The 17,956-nt window shown below is 54.1% G+C and overlaps 1 protein-coding gene across 2 annotated transcripts in view; it reads left to right on the top strand.

Moving 5' to 3' along the window:
* Positions 1 to 17,956, top strand: part of OLFM2 (olfactomedin 2) — a 59,072-nt gene that overhangs the window by 39,936 nt on the left and 1,180 nt on the right. For both annotated transcript variants that reach the window (XM_046638537.1, XM_046638535.1), the window contains exons 2-5: positions 14,005 to 14,154; positions 15,773 to 15,919; positions 16,167 to 16,386; positions 16,725 to 16,831. In XM_046638537.1, the coding sequence (XP_046494493.1) occupies positions 14,005 to 14,154; positions 15,773 to 15,919; positions 16,167 to 16,386; positions 16,725 to 16,831 (624 nt within the window). The remainder of the gene's footprint in view (positions 1 to 14,004; positions 14,155 to 15,772; positions 15,920 to 16,166; positions 16,387 to 16,724; positions 16,832 to 17,956) is intronic.

A 17,956-nucleotide genomic window follows, 5' to 3' on the forward strand; every position in this document is an offset into this window, starting at 1 on the left:
CAAGATCAAGGTGTCAGCAGGGTTGGTTCCTTCTGAGGCCTCTCTCCTTGGCTCATGGGCAGCCATCTTCTCCCTGTGTCTTCACGTGGTCTTCCCTCTGTATGTGTCTGTGTCCTGATCTCTTTATAAGGGCACCAATCCTATTGGTTTAGTGCCTACCTGAATGACCTCATTTAATCACCTCTTCATTTCTTTTTTTATTTTTTTGGTGAGGAAGATTGGCCCTGAACTAATATCTGTTGCCAATCTTCCTCTTTTTTGCTTGAGGAAGATTGTCGCTGAGCTATTATCTGTGCCAGTCTTCCTCTACTTTGTATACAGGACACTGCCACAGCATGGCTTGGTGAGCGGTGCTAGGCCCGGGATCTTAACTGGTGAACCCACGGGCCACTGAAGCAGAGTGTGTGAACCCAACCATTACCCCACCGGGCTGGCCCCCTAATTACCACTTTAAAGACTGTGTCTCCGAATACAGTTACGTTCTGAGGTCGGGTGGGGACACAACTTAGCCCATGACAGGGGAGATACCCAAAGGAGCCACCGGCTTCAGGAGAACAGCCACAGTGGAACGAACGACTGCTTGGCAGGAAGGGAACGAGAGGAGTAAATACCCCCCACTCTCTCTCCTCTGCCCCCCTGTCTCCTGGGACGGCTCTCATTGGCCGGACTCCATTGGAAGCTGGAAGGCAGGGGATTCTGGGAGGTGTGGGCTGCGAGGATGGCCTCCCGGAGTGCAGAGTGGATGGAGAAGTGGAGAGAAGAGATCGGGAGAGGCAGACAGAATATTCCGGCTCACCTTCCAGCTCCCCGATTTGAGCTTCAACTCCTCATTGTACCATTTTTAGGGGCGCCGTACCTCTTTCTTCCAGAGTGGAGCCCGCATGAGGGCAGGGGTCTCTGCCCGACTCGTGTGCTGCTCTGTCCTCCAGCCCAGAACATAGTAGGTACTCAGTAAATATCTGAGGAGTGTACAGATGCTCTCTCCCCTTCAGGCCTTTGGAACCTTCTCCTCTTCACCCTACTGACTCCTGCGCATCCATCTCTCTGTTTAGCTATTGCTTCTTCCAGAAGGCTGTCCTTGCACCCTCAAAACCAGGTTCCGTAGCCGGCCTCTGCTCTCTGGCGCCCCGCGCTGCCCCTATCACACTTGTCACACCGCTTATAATCGTCTCCTCCTTTCTCTTTCAAAATCAGCTCACTTAACCCTCAAAACACCAATATGGTCATCACCCTCCTCCCCTTTGAGAGACGAGGAGACTGAGGCACAGAGAGAACGAATAACTTGCTCAACGTAACGCAGAGCCAGGATTTAAATGCAGACCGTCTGGTCCCCAGATATCAGGCTGCCTTTTTGTGTTCGCTGTCGGCACTCACTAGCTTATTTTTATTCCATCGTCAATTTTATTGCTCTCACTTGTATATTACATTGCCTGTGTTAAGCCACTTGAATATATTAACAACAACCTCAGTGACATCAGTACTATGCTTAGCCCCAAACTACAACTGGGGAGACGGAGGCCCAGGGTGGTTAAGTCACCCGCCCAAGGTCACACAGCAGAGCTGGAATTTGAACTCAGGCGACCTGGTTCCAGAGTGGGTGCCCATCAACGATCATGTTGGGTTGCCTCGCCTCGGCTGGGGGAATTGAATGACTTAGAGACTCATTTCTTTGAAACCCTGGGATGTGTGGCAAAGATGCTGCCAGATGATGAAAGGTTTGGACTCCAGATTAACTTTCCACCCCCAAGGGCACACACGGAGCCCATAGAAGTGGGTTTTCAGGCAGTGCTGGCACCTGGCTGTCCCTGTGACTTATTAGCTGGTGGGTTAGTCCCCTGTCACCGTCTGGCCATGCTGTCCAGCCTTCGAGGCCTCCCTCCCTCCCTCCAGCCCCCTCCTGGGACCCTCACAGCAAACACCCCCATTTTGTGCAGGGGCGTCCATGGCCATTGGCGTGAAATGCCTCAGCCAGCCACGGAAGATAAATTTCCCCCATGACGACCTTTTCCACACGCCGACGGATTGATTTCAGAAATCCATCTCCAGCCACTACGCCCAGCCCCGGCCCCCACCGCGGGCGCTGATGGCTGCAAATTTATGCCCAGGCCAGAAATTGAATTCCTGTAAGTTGAGGGGACTGTCGGAAAAGCTCACCCAGGCTCATTTTTACTTCTGACAAACTTCAGGCAAGAGATGAAACCTGGGCCAGTGTCTTCCAGCAACAGCGACCGTGGTGGCAGGGAAATGACCTCACTGTGGGCATTTTTCTTACATCCTCTGACTTCACCTCGGCCTCCCAGGGCCGAGAGATCAAAAGCAGCGAGACCCACAGGGCTGCGTGGTTAAAGGGGATTCCCATTTCTGACCAGCTGATGTCAGAAGAGGGGCATGCTCTGTGTACCTAAAGGCAAGCCTTTTGGTCCCCCCGACAAATATTGATCCATTCAGAGGGAAGAGAAGTAAAGCTTCTAATTCACCTCCATCACCAGCCAGGCCCCTGCACCAGCTCGGTCTCGGCAACTTTGTGAGGTTCTAATTAAGCTTCCTTGCATTGGGCATCAAAGTGTGGATAATTTCAGAACCCCTCGGCCCCACTCCACCCCCTGCCAGAGGCCCGGAGGCCAGGGAGGGAGAAGCAGAGATATCAAGTGATAGCTCTGGGAAGGAAGAAACCCCATCTTGCTAGAAAGATCTCTCTTGCTTGCCTTGAAAAATGACACATCTGATGCAAATGTAGCTGCTTCTCTTTGGTTCAAAAGCTCCTAAATATTAAAGAAATGAATCCTTGATGTCTACAAAGGAAGGATCAAAAACGAACCTTTCTGAAAAGAGAAGAGCTTTTATTTCACTGTGAGGTTTTCTAGATCTAGCCTCTGGCAGCGATGCCGCCAGAACACGCAGTGCGGGAGGGTGAAGAAATAAATGCCTGCCATTCATGTATTCACTCATTCAGGAAGTGTCTGTGAGGCAGCTCCCGCATACCAGGCATCGGGCTGTGAGCCAGGGAAGCTGCAGGGAGAAATCAGGACCCTGCCCGCACAAGGCGGTGGAGCACTAGTCCCTGGCCACTAGTCCTTAAAACTGGCAAGGTCATCAGAACCAAAGAAAGACTGAGAAGGTGTCACAGACCAGGAGAGATTAAGGAGATGTGACGACTAAATGCAATGTTGGGTCCTGGATGGGATTCTGGACCAGAAAAAGGACACGAGTGGAAAAATGAGGGAAATCCTGTAAAATCTGGAGTTTAATAATAGTGATGCCCCAATGTTGGTTTCTTAGTTGTGACAGAGGTACCAGGGGGAGTGTAAGATGTTAACAACAGGAGAAATTGGGTTTGTGGCATATGGGAGCTCTTTATCCTGTTGTCAAAACTTCTCTGTAAATCTAAAATTATTCCAGAATAAAAAGCGTACTTTCAAAAAAGTCCACAGGGGACGTGGAACAATTCCAGAACAGTGCCGGTTCTGTGAGTTGATCTAAAAGCTCCCGGTGTCTGGGAACTCACTGTGTCATTGACTCTTGACATGTCTCATCATCCTGAACAACGACCTTGTGAAGCCTGGACATTATGATCCCAACTTTTAGATGAGGAAGCAGAGAGGTTAAGAAAGGCACAGAGGGGTTAAGCTACTTGCCCAATATCACACAGGGAGGAGAAGATCAGAATTTGGACCCAAGCAACCCAGGCTGTTAAAATCTACAACAATTGAGGCTGGCCCAATGGCGCAGCAGTTAAGTGCACACATTCCGCTTTGGTGGCCCGGAGTTGGCTGGTTCAGATCCCAGGTGCTGACATGGCACTGCTTGGCAAGCCATGCTGTGGCAGGCGTCCCACATACAAAGTAGAGGAAGATGGGCATGGATGTTGGCTCAGGGCCAGTCTTCTTCAGCAAAAAGAGGAGGATTGGCAGCAGATGTTAGCTCAGGGCTAATCTTCCTCAAAAAAAAAAAAATCTACAACAACCTGTTCGTGCACAGGTATTTATTGAGAAGCTACTATACCTTTTAGGGGCTGACTAGAGAAACTGAACTCTTCTAGGCCTTTCAGGGATTTTAATCCAGGGAAGCGGTTACAAAGATGATGGAAGAGATGAGAAACTAAACAGAGGATGGAGATGAACCTCAGAGATTAGCAACAGCAGAGAGCCTCTATCCCCTGAGGACCAGGGTCAGATAGGAGAGGTGGTATAAATGGGGCCCAGGAGCAGTGGGAGCTGAAGCCACAGAGGTGATGGAGCCACTGCCAGAGCACAGGAGGCAGAGAAAGGGGGGAAATACCCCTGCTTCTCCCTTTCTACCGCCCTCAGATCGTCCATGAACACTTCCCATTGGCTGAACCTTCCTGGAAGCCAGAGGGCAAAGGAGTGTGGGAAATGTAGTTCCCAACCTTAGAGAGCAGGGCATGGAGGGAAAGGGAATGGAAAATTCAGCAGGCTAGCAGCTTACACTTCAGTGTGTGTGTGTGCACGCATGGCAGGGGGTCGGGGCAGGGGATGGATTCAATCCCCATTTTACAAACAACAGAGGCAAAGCGATCTGCTTAGGAACTCAGAAAAAGGAAGCAGCAGGTCCAGGATGTGAACATTTATTGTGGTTCAATCTTGTCCGGTTCTGAGGACCAGTGAGAAATGAGCTGCAAGCACTTAGAATAGGGCCTGGCTCACAGGATGTGCTCCCTGCGTGTTAGCTCTCATTGATGACGGTGATAGTAATTGTTGTCATTGCTGCGATGCTAAAGGACCTCCCTGGGCATAGAGCTGCCACATCGCACTGTCACAGGACTCTGTGTCTGTGGGGGTGGGGTATTAAAATGCCAGAGGGGCATTTAAGCGGGGCGCAGCGGTGGACAACCTGGAACCAGAGCACCCCACTCTGCTGAGGCCCGAGTAGTTTTCCCCATGTGGACGGGGAGGGGGAGAGCAAAGAACACAGCATGGACAAAGGTCCAGAGTCAGGAAAAGGGGAACTGAAATAACCATGTGGGTGGAGATAGGAGAGCAGTGAGGCGAGCATTCAGCCAGACCCAACTAGGCAGGACTGGTCATTGTGGCCAGGTGACCTTGAGCTTTGTACTGAGGGCCCTGGGAGCCACGAAGGGTCTGCTGTGGGAGCGACACATCTGGCTTCTCTGGGGGGAGTGGATCAGAGGGCAGAAGGCTTGGGGCCAGGCTTCTCCGGAGGGAAGCACTCTTCTCCCCGACCCTGGGCACAGTGGCTAAGAGCGAGGACTTGAGAGCATGATGGCCCGGGGTCCAAATCCCGGCTCAGACACTTACCAGCTCTGCAAGTTTGGGCAACTGACGTTCCTCTCTGTGCCTCTCAGTTTTTCCATCTGTAAAACGGAGCTGGCGTTGGTACCTGCCTCCCTGGGAGAGGGCAGACGACAAGGGCTTAGTGTTTGTAAAGCAGCTCAGAAGAGTGTCTTTGTCCTCTGTGGCTGCGGTAACAAAAATGCCACAGGCTGGATGGTTCAGGCAACAGACTGATTTCTCACAGTGCTGGAGGCTGGAAATCCAGGTCAAGGCAGACTCGGCGTCTGGGGAGAACCAGATTCCTGGGTCATAGACAACATCTTCTCGCTGTGTCCTCACAGGGCAGAAGGGTTCAGGCAGGCAGCTTTCTGGGGTCACTTATAAGGACACTAATCCCACTCTCAAAGGCCCCACCTCCAAATACCACTGCATCGAGGGGTAGGTTTCAACATATGGATTTTGGTGGAGGCAGAAAGATTCAGCCTATAGCAAAGAGCGAGCTCTGTAAGTGTTAAATCCAATATGAAAACTCGGTGGGAGGTGCTGGGGCCTGGCGCTCTCCTCCATCGGTTTCCGTGACTTTTAAGCCCTTCTCTCTGCTGACAGCACCCAAATGCGTTTCTCTAGCCACGCCCTCTCTGCTCCTCTCCCCTGCCTCCGACGTAACATTTCCACCTGGATATGGTCAGAAGCATCATGAAATGAATGTGCCTTCAGGCTGGACTCAATTTCCGTCTCCTCCCAGATCTGCTCCTCCCCCACTCCCCGTGGGCTCCTGCCTTCTTCATCTCAGTAAATGGAGTCATCCTCAAGTCCCTTCTTTCCCATCCGCCCCACATCTGGTCCCTCAAATCCTGTGGGCTCTGCCTGTAAAACATAGGACTCCACCCATTTGTTTGTCCCCGTTACAGCTACCCTGGTACAAGCCCTCATCAGGACTCAGCTGGGTGACTGTGGGGATGGGCAGCACATTCAAAGGCCCTGGGGTGGCTCAGGGATGATTGAGGATCTGAAAGGAGACCCGTGAGACTCAGGAGGTTCAAGTGGGAGTTTGTTTCCTCCAAGAAGGCTCTCCTCAAAGGAGGTGTTCTTGAGCATGGGGGCCTGGGGGACGTGCACTTTCTCAAAGCAAGCTTGTCTGATGACTGGCGCAGCCCTTGCATGAGAATTTGTAGCCTCGATGCGGATCCCTGTCCATGAACCCCACTCTTAGGGCTGTCTACACGGATCCCTGGTGGTTCCAGCACAGTCTGGCCACCCTCAGAGGGAATTAACTGTAAATTCTCGCATGAGGCAAGCCTTCAGCACACCTTCCCTGGACTCTGGGGAGGGAAGTCAGCCAAACTCGGAGACCTGTGTCTCTCCCCACCTTTCCCAAGAAAGTCTGTTTCACTGATTATTGGTCCACAATGGCCCTGGGACGGCAGAGTCTAAGATATCCTGGAACATAAGTACGGCCTGGACTGGGGCTCACGGGGCGCTGGGGGCCTTCTGTTGAGGCTTGAGGGCCTTCAGAGGGTGAGAGGATGGGGCTGGCCTGGTGGCGCAGCAGTTAAGTTCACACGTTCTTCTGTGGCAGCCCGGGGTTCACTGGTTCGGATCCCGAGTGCAGACATGGCACCGCTTGGAACGCCATGCTGTTGTAGGTGTCCCACGTATAAAGTAGAGGAAGATGGGCACAGATGTTAGCTCAGGGCCAGTCTTCCTCAGCAAAAAGAGGAGGATTGGCAGCAGATGTTAGCTCAGGGCTAATTTTCCTCAAAAAACAAAAAACAGAGGGTGAGAGGTTGTGCTGTGCTGGGGAGCCTTTCAAGGCAAGATGGGTTAACTGTGTTGGGAGGGGATGAATGAATGAATGAATGAATGGACTTGCATTGCCCCTCCGTTCCGGCCCCTCTCCTGGCCATGGGCTCTCACGGGCAAAGCCCCCGTGGCTCAGGCTGAGGGAGGCCCCCGTTCCCCATCTTGGCGCGGGGAAGCTGACATCTTCTTTAAGGTCTGTCAAGCTTATCACTCAGGGATTTGCCTAGTGCCTTGAGGTCTGACAGGGCAGCCTGCTATTATCTCAAGCCCTCCAGAGGGACGCAGCCTCCGTCACGGCTCAGACGTGGCAGACAAGCATGTCCCTGATCATTCATCACAGCCCTTGTGCCTTCCCGGCACTCAGAGAGAAGCCACGGCCGCCTCGGAGCCTGCCGGGCGCCCATCTGCAGCCAATCTGAGAGTATTTCTCCCTGGGAGAGACGGAGGCCGGTCGGGTGGCAGAAGGGGAAACGTACAGTGGATCCGTGAAGATGTTTGCTCTCTCTCCCCCCGGCCGATGAGCGAACAGTCATTCAGCAAACATTCACGGGCCAGGCCTGGGGGATTCAGCGATGAGCAAACTCCCCACCCCCATACTGTCTCCTGTGCGGGGGGCGGAGGCAGGCTTTGAGCCAGTGGCCACACCTGTGAGGTCCTCTGGCCATTCTGATCAGGGCTCGAAAGAGGACACAGGAGATGCGGCATGGTGGTGTAGACTATGGAGCCAGATGGCCCGTGTTCGAATCCCGGCTCCACCACTTACAGCTGGGATGTTCTGAGCAAAAGAAGTGATCCCTTCCCCCGCCGTGGAGTTTCTTCACCTATCAAAGGCGGATAGTGACCGAGCCTTCCTCCTAGCATTGTGGTGACAGGTAAATTGGTAAAAACATGAACAGTGCTTAGAACTAGGCTCAACATATAGCAAGAAATAGAAGTATTAGGAAAAAAAGCACAAGATGCCTTGCGAAGATGGGGGGTCCCATAGGGCAGGAACAGGGGACTGCTTTTAGAAGAGACATTTAGAGACCTTTAGGCTTGAGCCCCGGGGATGAGGAAGCGTTAGCCCAGCCGTGAGACAGGGCGAGAGTGTTGACCGCAGAGGGTCCAGCTGGTGCGAAGGCGCGGAGGTGGGGAAAGCACGGTGTCCAGGAAGAGTGAGGCGGACTGGAGGATGCCAGAGAGAACATGGCAGCGGGAGCCTTGTTGATTGCCTGGCAAATGAAACGGGACTCCCCCCACCAAATTCTGTCAACGACAGGAAGCTGGCTGAGCCACCCGGACACGGGGAGGGAGCAGGCATCTCTGTCCCTCTTCTGTGGGGCTCGGCTCCCTCATTCCCTTCTCTCCGATGTTGGACTTTCTGTGACGCTTCCTCATCCTGCAGCCTCAGCCCCAACTCCACAGGACTTCCATCGATCCTTCCAGATCGTCTCAATTCAGCGCCTGCACCGACCTCTAGCCATTTTGACTTCAGGAGGTTACTAAACTGACTTCCAACTGTTAGTAATAGTAACAGTAATAGCAAACGCTTATAAAGTGCTTGCTACACGCTGATGACTGTCCTAATTGCTCCCGCGTGTATTATTAACTCATTCAAGCTTCTCAGCATAGCTGTGAGGTTGGTACAGCTTTTGTGTCCATTTTACAGATGAAGAAATGGAGGCACAGAGAGGTCAAACGACCTGCCCGGGTCACACAGCAAGTGGGCGGCTGAGCCAGGATATAAACTCAGGCAGCCTGACCCCAGGACACTGCCCTGAACCGTCTAGCTCTACTCTACCATCTGAGTCGGAATAAGAAACATCCAGAGGAAACGAGTCATTTCTATCGTAAGGACATTGTCTGGAAAGATTCGGTGACATCACACGGACTCCTTTTTGGGAGGACCGTGGGAGAGATCCTTGCCTGTTTTGGTACCAAAAATAGCGAGCTTTCTCCTGAGCATCTGGCGTGCTTTTGTTTCGGGACACCGAGAACCGCAGAAATGACCAGCTTTGCCTTTTTTGAGTTGGCTGCTCAGAAGCCTGGAGCCAAATATATGGCCCAACCATATGCTGGTCGTTTGAGTTTTTAAGAGATGAGTTTTTCTTAGCCTCATTTCTGGCTCTATGTCCTCCCTTTTCTCCCTTGCAAAAAACAAAAAAAAATTAAGGGATCGAAAAAAATCTTTTCAAGACCACTATGTGTTCGTTGTGGAAAACTCAGAAAGTACGATAAGTGTGAAGACAGTGACAAAAATCCCGACTAAGCCCCAATTTTAATGGCTGCGTAGTATTCCCTCCTGTGGGCGCATCTTAGGTTTTGAAGTCAATCTCCTGGGGTCAGATAACTGGAGGGAAAAAATTCCAGCCGTGCAGTTTTAAACAGCGCTTTAATGAGCATCGTTCTGGCCATCGGGTGCTGGGCCACGCGACTTCCCAGGGCCGGATTCTGAGACTCGGATGGGCTGAGCTCGATGCAAATGCAGGAACCTTCAGGCTCCGGCTCTGGTTTGGCAGACTGCCCTCCAGGAACATGTAATTCCCACTCTTGTTTAAGTCGAGCTGTCTGTGGTCTTTTACATATCCTTGTAACACTCTTCAGCAAATCCTCGCTGCAACCAGGCAGGGCACAAATAAATATATAAGCCTCAAGCCACTTCTGCTTCCTGATTAAATTATCCAGCCTCAAACGCAATAATATCCTTGTCTTATTAAGAGGCAGCCGCGGGCGCTCTTTCTGTCGGCTAATCCCCATGGCCCTTGCTGGCTGGCTGGCTGGCTGGCTGCCCCCGGCTCCTGGATCCCTCGGCCCCACCGGGAATTGTTTCTGAACCAAGATGTGGGTGGCTGAGCTGGAGGCTGAGAAGGCTGCTGGGTGTGACAGCAAGAGCAACTTTGCCTGCGTCTCCCTGTCGGTCAATCCTGGACCTGTTGCGGAGTGACAGCTTCATTGGGGCGACAGCCACAGCCCGAGGATCTGGAAAACCCCAGCCAGGAAAGACAATTGGAGGCCCAGCTCCCTGGGCACAGAGATTCCCCTCTTAGAGCCCGTTAGTGGGAGGATTCAACCCACCACTGGCGGCTCAGCCGAGTGTCCAGCTTCTCCATCGCGTCTGCCACGTCCCAGGGGAGACAGGCCACCCAGTTGGGGGTGTCTGTACCTGGAACGCTCACCTGGGCTCTCACACCTGCCATTTCCTTTTGTATAGACCCTTCTCTAGCCATCGGACTGTGACACCCCCGGCCCCCCAAGAGTGTATGACTTTGGTCCCATCTAAACCCCCTCTGGGAGAGCTGGCATTTGGATTTTCAAACAGTGAGCCTTCCAGAACATTCCACCGGTCCCCGGGGGCATGAACTCGCCTGCGTGTTTGAACTTGAACCCCGACAGGCAACACTCCGGGTCTCCACCATGCCCGAGATTTGGCAGCCAAACCCCAGGCATTTAATTACACGGCCGCAGAGAACACTCGAGCGAGGTGCGCGCGACGCAATTATTTCAGGAAAGCCGTGGAGGCCTCCTCTCCTCGCCACTTAAATCTCGCTTCTCTTTTACAATTCAATATTTCAATTGTTGAGAAAATGGCTTGTTTGCTTCAAAGGACACGCTAGGCAGTGTCGGAAGGAGATGTTAATTATGTTGGACCTGCTTTGTCTCTGCGCCACTGAGGCTCCCCGGGGCTTCTGTCCAAATTGCCAGGGGAGCACCGCGAGGGGAGCACGGATGGGCTGCTCCATCTTCCATGCGCTGTGTTTTGCTTTTGTTTTGAAAGAACTGGATGTGTTGTGAAAGGCGACAAAGCTGGTTCTGCATTGTCCCAGACCCAAGCGGGGAGGCTGTCTCGGGTCCCCCTTCCTGTCTTGGGTCGGGCTCCCTCAGAAGCAGAGCTGGGGGAGAGGAGTTGAGTGGAAATATCCACCGGGGAGGTGAGTCCCCGAGGAGCCAGTGGGGGAAGTAAGACAGGAAGCGAAGGAAACGCACGCAGGACGAGCTAACGAGCAGGCGGCGTGGCGGGCACAGGGCCCAGTGGGCTCCCCGGGGAAATTGCAGGCAACGCGCAGCTCCGGGTTCTCCCACCCGAGAGGCAAGGGCCACCTGGACCACCCCCTGCGAGCGAGGAAGGCAGGGAAGGTGCGCGACTCCCTTCCTCCATGGAGAGATGCAGACCCGTAAAGAGGGGGTTCCCCCAACCTCGGAAGGGTGTGCCTGCGACAGTTTCGGACGGCGTTTATGAATGGTTTGTTTTTCTTATAAATTAGCGGGGGCGTCGGGCTCTTCTGTGTAATGCTATCACTCGCCCCCGTTCCCACAAGCCTGGAAAGGAGGATGTACTGAGTGGGAGCGGAGAAGGCGGGCTGACGGCTGGCGTCTCCGGGGTGGCTCCTCTCTGCGCAGCTCGTGGGACCCGCCTCTGCTGGGCGATCGGGAGCGGCTGCACAAAGGATCCATTATCGGGGGGCTTTGTTTTGCTATAAAACGCTGGGGTTTTATCAGAATTTATTCCGGGCCCAAAGGAATGCATCCTGGAAAGGACCAGAATCTTCCACTTGCCCCCTCTACGGCCACCGCCGGTCAGTGCTCGCAGGGACTCTGCCCCCGTCTCCCGCCTCGGCCCCCCACCGTCTATTCCCCCCACAGCCGCCAGAGGGCGCCTGTGAACCCTTGAGTCAGGTCCTATCCTTCCTCTGTTCAGAACCCTCCATGGTTCCCATCTCACTCAGAGCAAAAACCAAAGTCCTCCCCACAGCCTACAGGCCCTGAACGCACTGCCCTGTCCCTGCCCTGTCCTCCTCTCCCCCCGCACTTACCCCCTTGCTTACTCCGCTCCAGCCACACCAGCCTCCTCCATGTTTCCCAAACACACCAGGCACAGCCCAGCCTCAGGGCCTTTGCACATACTGTTTTCTTTGCCTTGAACATCCTCATATCTGCATGGCTCCCCCCATCACCTCCTTCGGGTCTTGATTCAAATGAATCCTTCTCTTGGAGGCCTTCCCAGGCCACCCTAAAATGGCAACCGCTTACCACTGCCAACCCCAGTGTCCTCCATCATTTCTTCCTTGCATTATTCTCTCTGTGGCACCCATCACTCTTCAAATATTTGATATTTCCTTGTTTATTTTCGTGTCTCTCTAACGTACGCTCCTGGAAGAGCTTTTGTTTGTTTCATCCACTGCAGCGTTTTCAACACCCAGAATAGAGCCTGACATGCAGTAGGCGCTTAATAAATACTTGTTGAACAAATCAGACCATCAAGCCCTGATACAAACAGAAAGATTGGGACTGTGACTAACTCCAGTATGTTCTGGGGAAGCTGGAGGGCCCGTTCAGGGAGGAGTCAATGCTTCTCGAACAACGTTTCTCAAATTCCTCCAGATACTGATTCACATTTGTGGGGCCAAAAGGGTCCCCTCCTTTCTCCCCTTCTCCTGGCTCATTCAGCCCTCAAGTTGAGCTCACGTCGTGCGGCGCCTCCTCTGAGACCCCCAGTTCCCCCTGAACTTTCTTGGAGGCCTTCACCGCAGCGTATCATTCTAGAAGTACCAGCAGGATTATGCGTTTGATATCTATCTGCTCCACATCCACGGGCAGCGACCGGATATGGTTTCCTCACCCCTCTCTTCCCAGCCCCTACCCTAGACTCCATGCCTGGCATAGAATAGGCGAGCACTAGATATTTTCTGATTTTCATATTTGGAAAATTATGGCCCTCTTGAGTTTCCTGATGCACACTAGCATTTCGAAGGCTCTGATAAGTCCTTCATTAAAGAAACTTGTTTCACCCAGCAATGCATAAACTCATTTGACCACAGCACCCGTTTTCCAGCGTGTCTGGTGACTTGTCACTGTTCCAAGGAGCATGACATGGGAAACACAGCCATAATTGATCCCTGAATTATCTGAGTGGCATAAACTGACTTGAAGTTTAATTTAGGAGGGATCTGAAAATGACACCTTCTGTTCAAGGGCCTGGAAGTCTCTTGAGGATTCTGTCACTCATTGGCCATGACTTTGCCTGGGTTCTCAGGACCAGCGGTTGAGGGGGGATGACCACAGTAAGATTGTACTTAGTGCCTCCTGAGATATGTCCAGAGTCACGGTGGGCTGGGGTAGCAGAGAGGAAGGTCCAGGTTTAGGGGTCAGTATGAGTGGGTCTATTTCTTTCTTTTTCTTTTTTCTTTTTTTTTGGTGAGGAAGATTGGCCCTGAGCTAACATCTGTGCCAATCTTCCTCTATTTTCTATGTGGGACGCCACCACAGTGTAGCTTGATGAGCAGTATGTAGGTCCACACCAGGGATTTGAACCTGCGAACCCCAGGCTGCTGAAGCAGAGTGCACACACTTAACTGCTGTGCCACTGGATGGGCCCCAAGTGGGTCTATTTCTTTTTTGAAGAAGAAGAAGAAGATTAGCCCTGAGCTAACATCTGCCACCAATCCTCCTCTTTTTGCTGAGGAAGACTGGCCCTGACCTAACATCCGTACCCATCTTCCTCTACTTTATACGTGGGACACCTGCCACAGCATGGCTTTTGCCAAGTGGTGCCATGTCCGCACCGGGGATCTGAACCGGCGAACCCTGGGCCGCCAAAGTGGAACGTGTGCACTTAACCGCTGCACCCCCGGGCCAGCCCCAAAGTGGGTTATTTCTAATGGTGCATAGGGAGGCAGCGTTGTGTATGTGTGAACATGTGCAACAGAGTGAATTCCCGTCTCGTGGAAGGGCTCGAATCCCACCATTCCTTGCCATGTTTCTTAACCCCTTGTCCCCTAGTCTTGTCATCTGTAAGATGGGGCTCCCTGAGGAGGGACTGAGATCCGTGCATCGGGCACCCAGCACACAGTCCGGCACTTTCCAGGGGCCCGGCGAAAGGCATCTGTCCTTCCCTGGGCCTCCCATCTCCCCCAGCGGGGGCGGGGCGAATCCCCCACTGGGTTCCTGCCCTCTGACCCCTGACCTCCTGCAGACCCTCTTCCAAAGCCCAGAGGAAGGCTGGCAGCTGTACACCTCGGCCCAGGCGCCCGACGGGAAATGCATCTGCACGGCCGTGATCCCTGCTCAGAGCACCTGCTCCCGCGATGGCCGGAGTCGCGAGCTGCGACAGCTGATGGAGAAGGTACGGACCTTCCGGGTTCCCCGGGGAGGCTGGGAAAATCTCCCCTCCCACCCTGCCCTCTGCCCCCGTCCAGGCCGGCTGGGGCCAGGTGGAGCTGTGCAGGTTATTCAGAGCTGGCAGACACCCCGGCTCCCCTCCAGGAGATACTTTAGTCAACATCTGTTTGGGCCTTCTTCCGAGGGGGAGCAGAGCGCTGTGTGGGGACCCAGAGGAAGGAGGACCCCAGGGGAGCATCTTGGTGTCCTGTGCGTGAGCTCTGTCCCCTGTCGTGCACGCCCCACTCAGCCCTTCAGTTCCCCAGAGTCACCTGCTAGATGTGTGGCCCTTGGGGCGGGGTCTCACCCTCCATCCCACGAGACTTACAGAAAGCTTCTCCCCTTCTCATGTCGGTCAATATCAAACGCTCCCCATTCAGTACATCCCCAGTGATGTCTCAGTGCCCTTTATAGATGGACTGCTGTCCCCTGACACCGCCCGGCTGAAGTCCCCCTTAGTCAGCCCTGAGTCGATGTTGAGAGGGACCAGCAACCTCCCACCATCGTCCTATAGAGAGGGGAGCTGAGGCTCGGCAGAAGAGACCCTTGTCGGCGCTGGAGTCTCGCGCCCGTTAACTCTGCCCACGACCCCAGAACTGCTTCCCCCAACGGTTTGGGCCATCCACGCGGTGTCCTCTGATTGTGGACAAAGGCTGTAAAGATGTGCTGTGGTGTCCAGGATGGGTATCAGGCCGTTGGTTTCTGAGAAGGTCCAAGTGTCACGTGAACGGTGGTTCAGGCAGTTGTAGATCTCAGCAAGCGTTCCGTGCTGTCTCTGGGTTCACCTTGGCCAGGTGGAGCCCACCTCAGCCGGGTGGAGGTGGGAGCCAAGGGGGCCTCCGTCTGCGTTAGGAGAGGCCGGGGCGAGGGAATTCAGTTCGCTCAAGTAGCCAACACGCATTTATTGGGCACTGGGGATGGCGCTGTGGACAAGCCAGACGCCGGGTCTGCCTCCGAGGACCCCACCTGAAGGAGGGAGATGAATAAGAACATTCCACATTGTAGTCACAGCTGGGAAGAAAATAACCACGTAAAGGGAGAGAGGGTGAGCCGCTGCTTGAGGCGGGTGGTCAGAGAAGGCCAATCTGAGGAGGTGACACTGGAGCTGAGACCTGAAGAATGAGAAGGGAAGACGAGAGGAACAGCACTCCAGGCAGAGGGACCAGCAACTGCAAAGTCCCTGAGGCGGCAAGGAGCTTAGAGTCTGAGAGACACAGGCGGCTGGTGGGTGGAGGGGGTGAACGTGGAGAGGTGGCAAGCGCGGGGGCAGGACCAGCCCGCGGGGTGTGCAGGAGACAGCGGTGATCCAGTCTTCCTTTTGAAAAGCTCCCTCTGGCTGCTGTGTGGAGAACGGAGTGCTGGGGACAAGGTGGGAGATGAGGTTAGGAGGTGAGAGGTGAGAGGTGACAGTGGCCAGACCAGGCGGGAGCCGACAGATAGATTGGGCATGCCATTGGCAGCTTGCTGGTGAGCCCAGGGGAGAAAGTTGGGGGTGTTTGTCTGGCCTCTGGCCCCGCCCCGGCTCGTCTGTGGCATCCCGGGGGCGGGCGGAGCCTGGCTGTCCCTCACCCTCCCGTTCCTAGGTCCAGAATGTCTCCCAGTCCATGGAGGTCCTCGAGTTGCGGACATACCGTGACCTCCAGTACGTGCGCGGCATGGAGACCCTCATGCGGAGCCTGGACGCACGGCTCCGGGCGGCCGATGGATCCCTGTCGGCCAAGAGCTTCCAGGTGGGTCCTTCTGGGTTGAGGTCAAAGGTCAAGAGAAGAATTGGGATGGGTGCCCATGAGTTCTGAGAGTGGGGTCACATCTGGGAAGGGCTGACGGTTGGCTGGAATCCAGGGTCCAGGATGGACCAACTGTCAAGGGCCAGGTGTGCATCAAAGATAATGGGTGAGGTCATGGGTCAGGGTTTGGGGTCAGGTCTGGGTCAAAGATCAGGGGTCGGGGTCAGCGAGCGTTCCACCTTGGTGGCAGGAGCTGAAGGACAGGATGGCGGAGCTGCTGCCCCTGAGCTCGGTCCTGGAGCAGTACAAGGCGGACACGCGGACCATCGTGCGCCTGCGGGAGGAGGTGAGGAATCTCTCCGGCAGCCTGGCGGCCATCCAGGAGGAGATGGGCGCCTACGGGTACGAGGACCTGCAGCAGCGCGTGATGGCTCTGGAGGCCCGGCTCCATGCCTGCGCTCAGAAGCTGGGTATGCCTTGACCGTTGACCTTGACCCCTGACCTCCACACTCAGCCCTCATACCACCTTTGTGCCCAGAACTGGACACAGTTTTGACCTGTAACTTCTAAACTAGGACCCTTGACCTCCCTCCCCAAGGTGAAAAATAGACCCAGAAGCTGGAAATGGCCTTGACTCTTAACTTCGAGTCCCTCATCCCCAACGTAACTATCTTGGGACCAGATTTCTGGATCCTCCCTCACCCCTGGCCCCAGCTCTTCCCAGTTTGATCGCACCACCTCACCCTTGCCTGCCTCCCTCGGGCTCTTTCCATCCCCCACCCTCATCCCGCCCTCTTCCTGCCTCCAGGCTGTGGGAAGCTGACAGGGGTCAGTAACCCCATCACTATTCGGGCCATGGGGTCCCGCTTCGGCTCCTGGATGACCGACACGATGGCACCCAGTGCAGATAGCCGGGTAAGTAACTGCCTGCCCCAGTGATCAGAGCCTCAGGGAGACAGCCTGTGGCTGCCCATAGGTGCCCAGCGATGTCACATCAACGATTCTCCTGTAGGGTGAAGTGTCCTAGGATCTCCAGGGCCCTGGGATCTCCCCTTGACTATCTAGTGACAACCAAGTGACTAAGGACATTTCAGCCCTGTGATTCCCCAAGTCTATTGACCGCCAATGACTATACAGAGACTAATGGTTCCTAATGCTACTGACCAGCTCCCCGTGACCAATGACCTCTAAGTAATTACCAATGACCAGTACCTTCCCAAAGGCTAGAACTTACTAGCACTGCTCAGTGACCTTTGGACCTCTAGTGGCCTCCAATGTTCATGGTGGCCCATCACTTTTGACCCACAGGAATCCTCCGCTAACTGCCCAGTGACTATCCTAGTGACTGACATGGATTACCAGGTGGCCACTGAGTACCATAGATTAGAGATTCGTAACTAGCCACCTCCTCACCATGATCTCTGGCCTCCCAGGGATTATCGTGGTTTAACCAAGTGGTTAAGAGCTTGGGTTTGGCAATCAGCCTTGGGTTTGCATCCCGCCTCCCCCAATCCTTAGCCAGGGAACCTCGGGCAGGTTCCTTAAAGGCCCTGAGGCTCAGTTTCCTTCTCTTCAAGGTGGTTGTGATAATGTTGGCATTAAAGCTTTTCAGATGCTTAGCCCATAACCAGCACTAGTAAAGGCACTCACAAATGCTAGTTAACATGGAGACAGTGAGCAATGATGACAAAGAAGATGCTGATGACAGGCCTGGTCACCTTGTGGTTGCAGGGGTAACCTGTGGGCAATGAATTCAAGTGACTTCTTATCACTCAAGGGCTGCCCAATGACAACTAAGCATCCAAGATCCAGGGGCCAGTGAATTCTGAGGCCCAGTGAGTCACAGGCACGGTGGTGTCCCCTGATGCTTAGGCATCAAGCACTGTCCACTTAGTGTCTGCCTTAAGACCAATGGCACTCCTGGACCCAGTAGTCCCAGTGGCTGGGACTCTGATTGGTCATGAATGGCCACTGGCTGCTCCATGACGGAGTAACGGCCACTTAGTGACTGTTGATCCCTAACGACCATGGGCGATTCCT

The sequence above is a fragment of the Equus quagga genome, chromosome 14 (assembly GCF_021613505.1).
Source record: "Equus quagga isolate Etosha38 chromosome 14, UCLA_HA_Equagga_1.0, whole genome shotgun sequence".
NCBI lineage: Eukaryota > Metazoa > Chordata > Mammalia > Perissodactyla > Equidae > Equus > Equus quagga.